This window comes from Penaeus monodon, chromosome 25 (assembly GCF_015228065.2).
Source record: "Penaeus monodon isolate SGIC_2016 chromosome 25, NSTDA_Pmon_1, whole genome shotgun sequence".
In the NCBI taxonomy this organism is placed as follows: Eukaryota; Metazoa; Arthropoda; class Malacostraca; order Decapoda; family Penaeidae; genus Penaeus; species Penaeus monodon.
In genome coordinates, this window is record NC_051410.1 from 34,896,570 (window position 1) to 34,897,011 (window position 442).

Below are 442 nucleotides of genomic sequence, written 5' to 3' on the forward strand. Positions count from 1 at the left end.
AAACACCCCCCCCCCCCCCGTCGGCGCCCCAGAGAGCGTCCGACGCGAGGAAGGGCGAGGAGAGCGGCCTCCTGATACACTTCAGATTATAAGTTATAAGTTCCTCCTTATATAAGCCACATCTCTCATTATAAGGCGATATTAAAGGTAATTTCCCTAAACCAATTAACTAAACCTACAAAAAAATTAATAATAAATAAAACTCGCCCTTTCTCCCGCGCCCCAGCGAGCGTACGACGCGAGGAAGGGCGAGGAGAGCGGCCTCCTGTCGGGGCACTCGTGGGGCCTCGGCGACGCCCTCAGGGACCTCGGCCTCCAGATCCCGCGCCGCGTCCGGGCCCTCGTGGTGGTGCGCTACGGCGACCAGCAGGGGCACGTCGCCCTCAGGGACTTCCTCATGGCCGTCTGCAGGGTCTCCGTCATGTTGGGTTAGTCGAGAGAA

The 442-nt window shown here is 58.4% G+C and overlaps 1 protein-coding gene across 1 annotated transcript in view; it reads left to right on the forward strand.

Moving 5' to 3' along the window:
* The window catches only part of LOC119589184 (calpain-B-like), a gene marked incomplete at its 5' end in the record, with an annotated part of 12,659 nt that overhangs the window by 10,894 nt on the left and 1,323 nt on the right, over positions 1-442 (forward strand). The window contains 1 exon segment of the mRNA XM_037937780.1: positions 227-428. Within this exon segment, the coding sequence (XP_037793708.1) occupies positions 227-428 (202 nt within the window).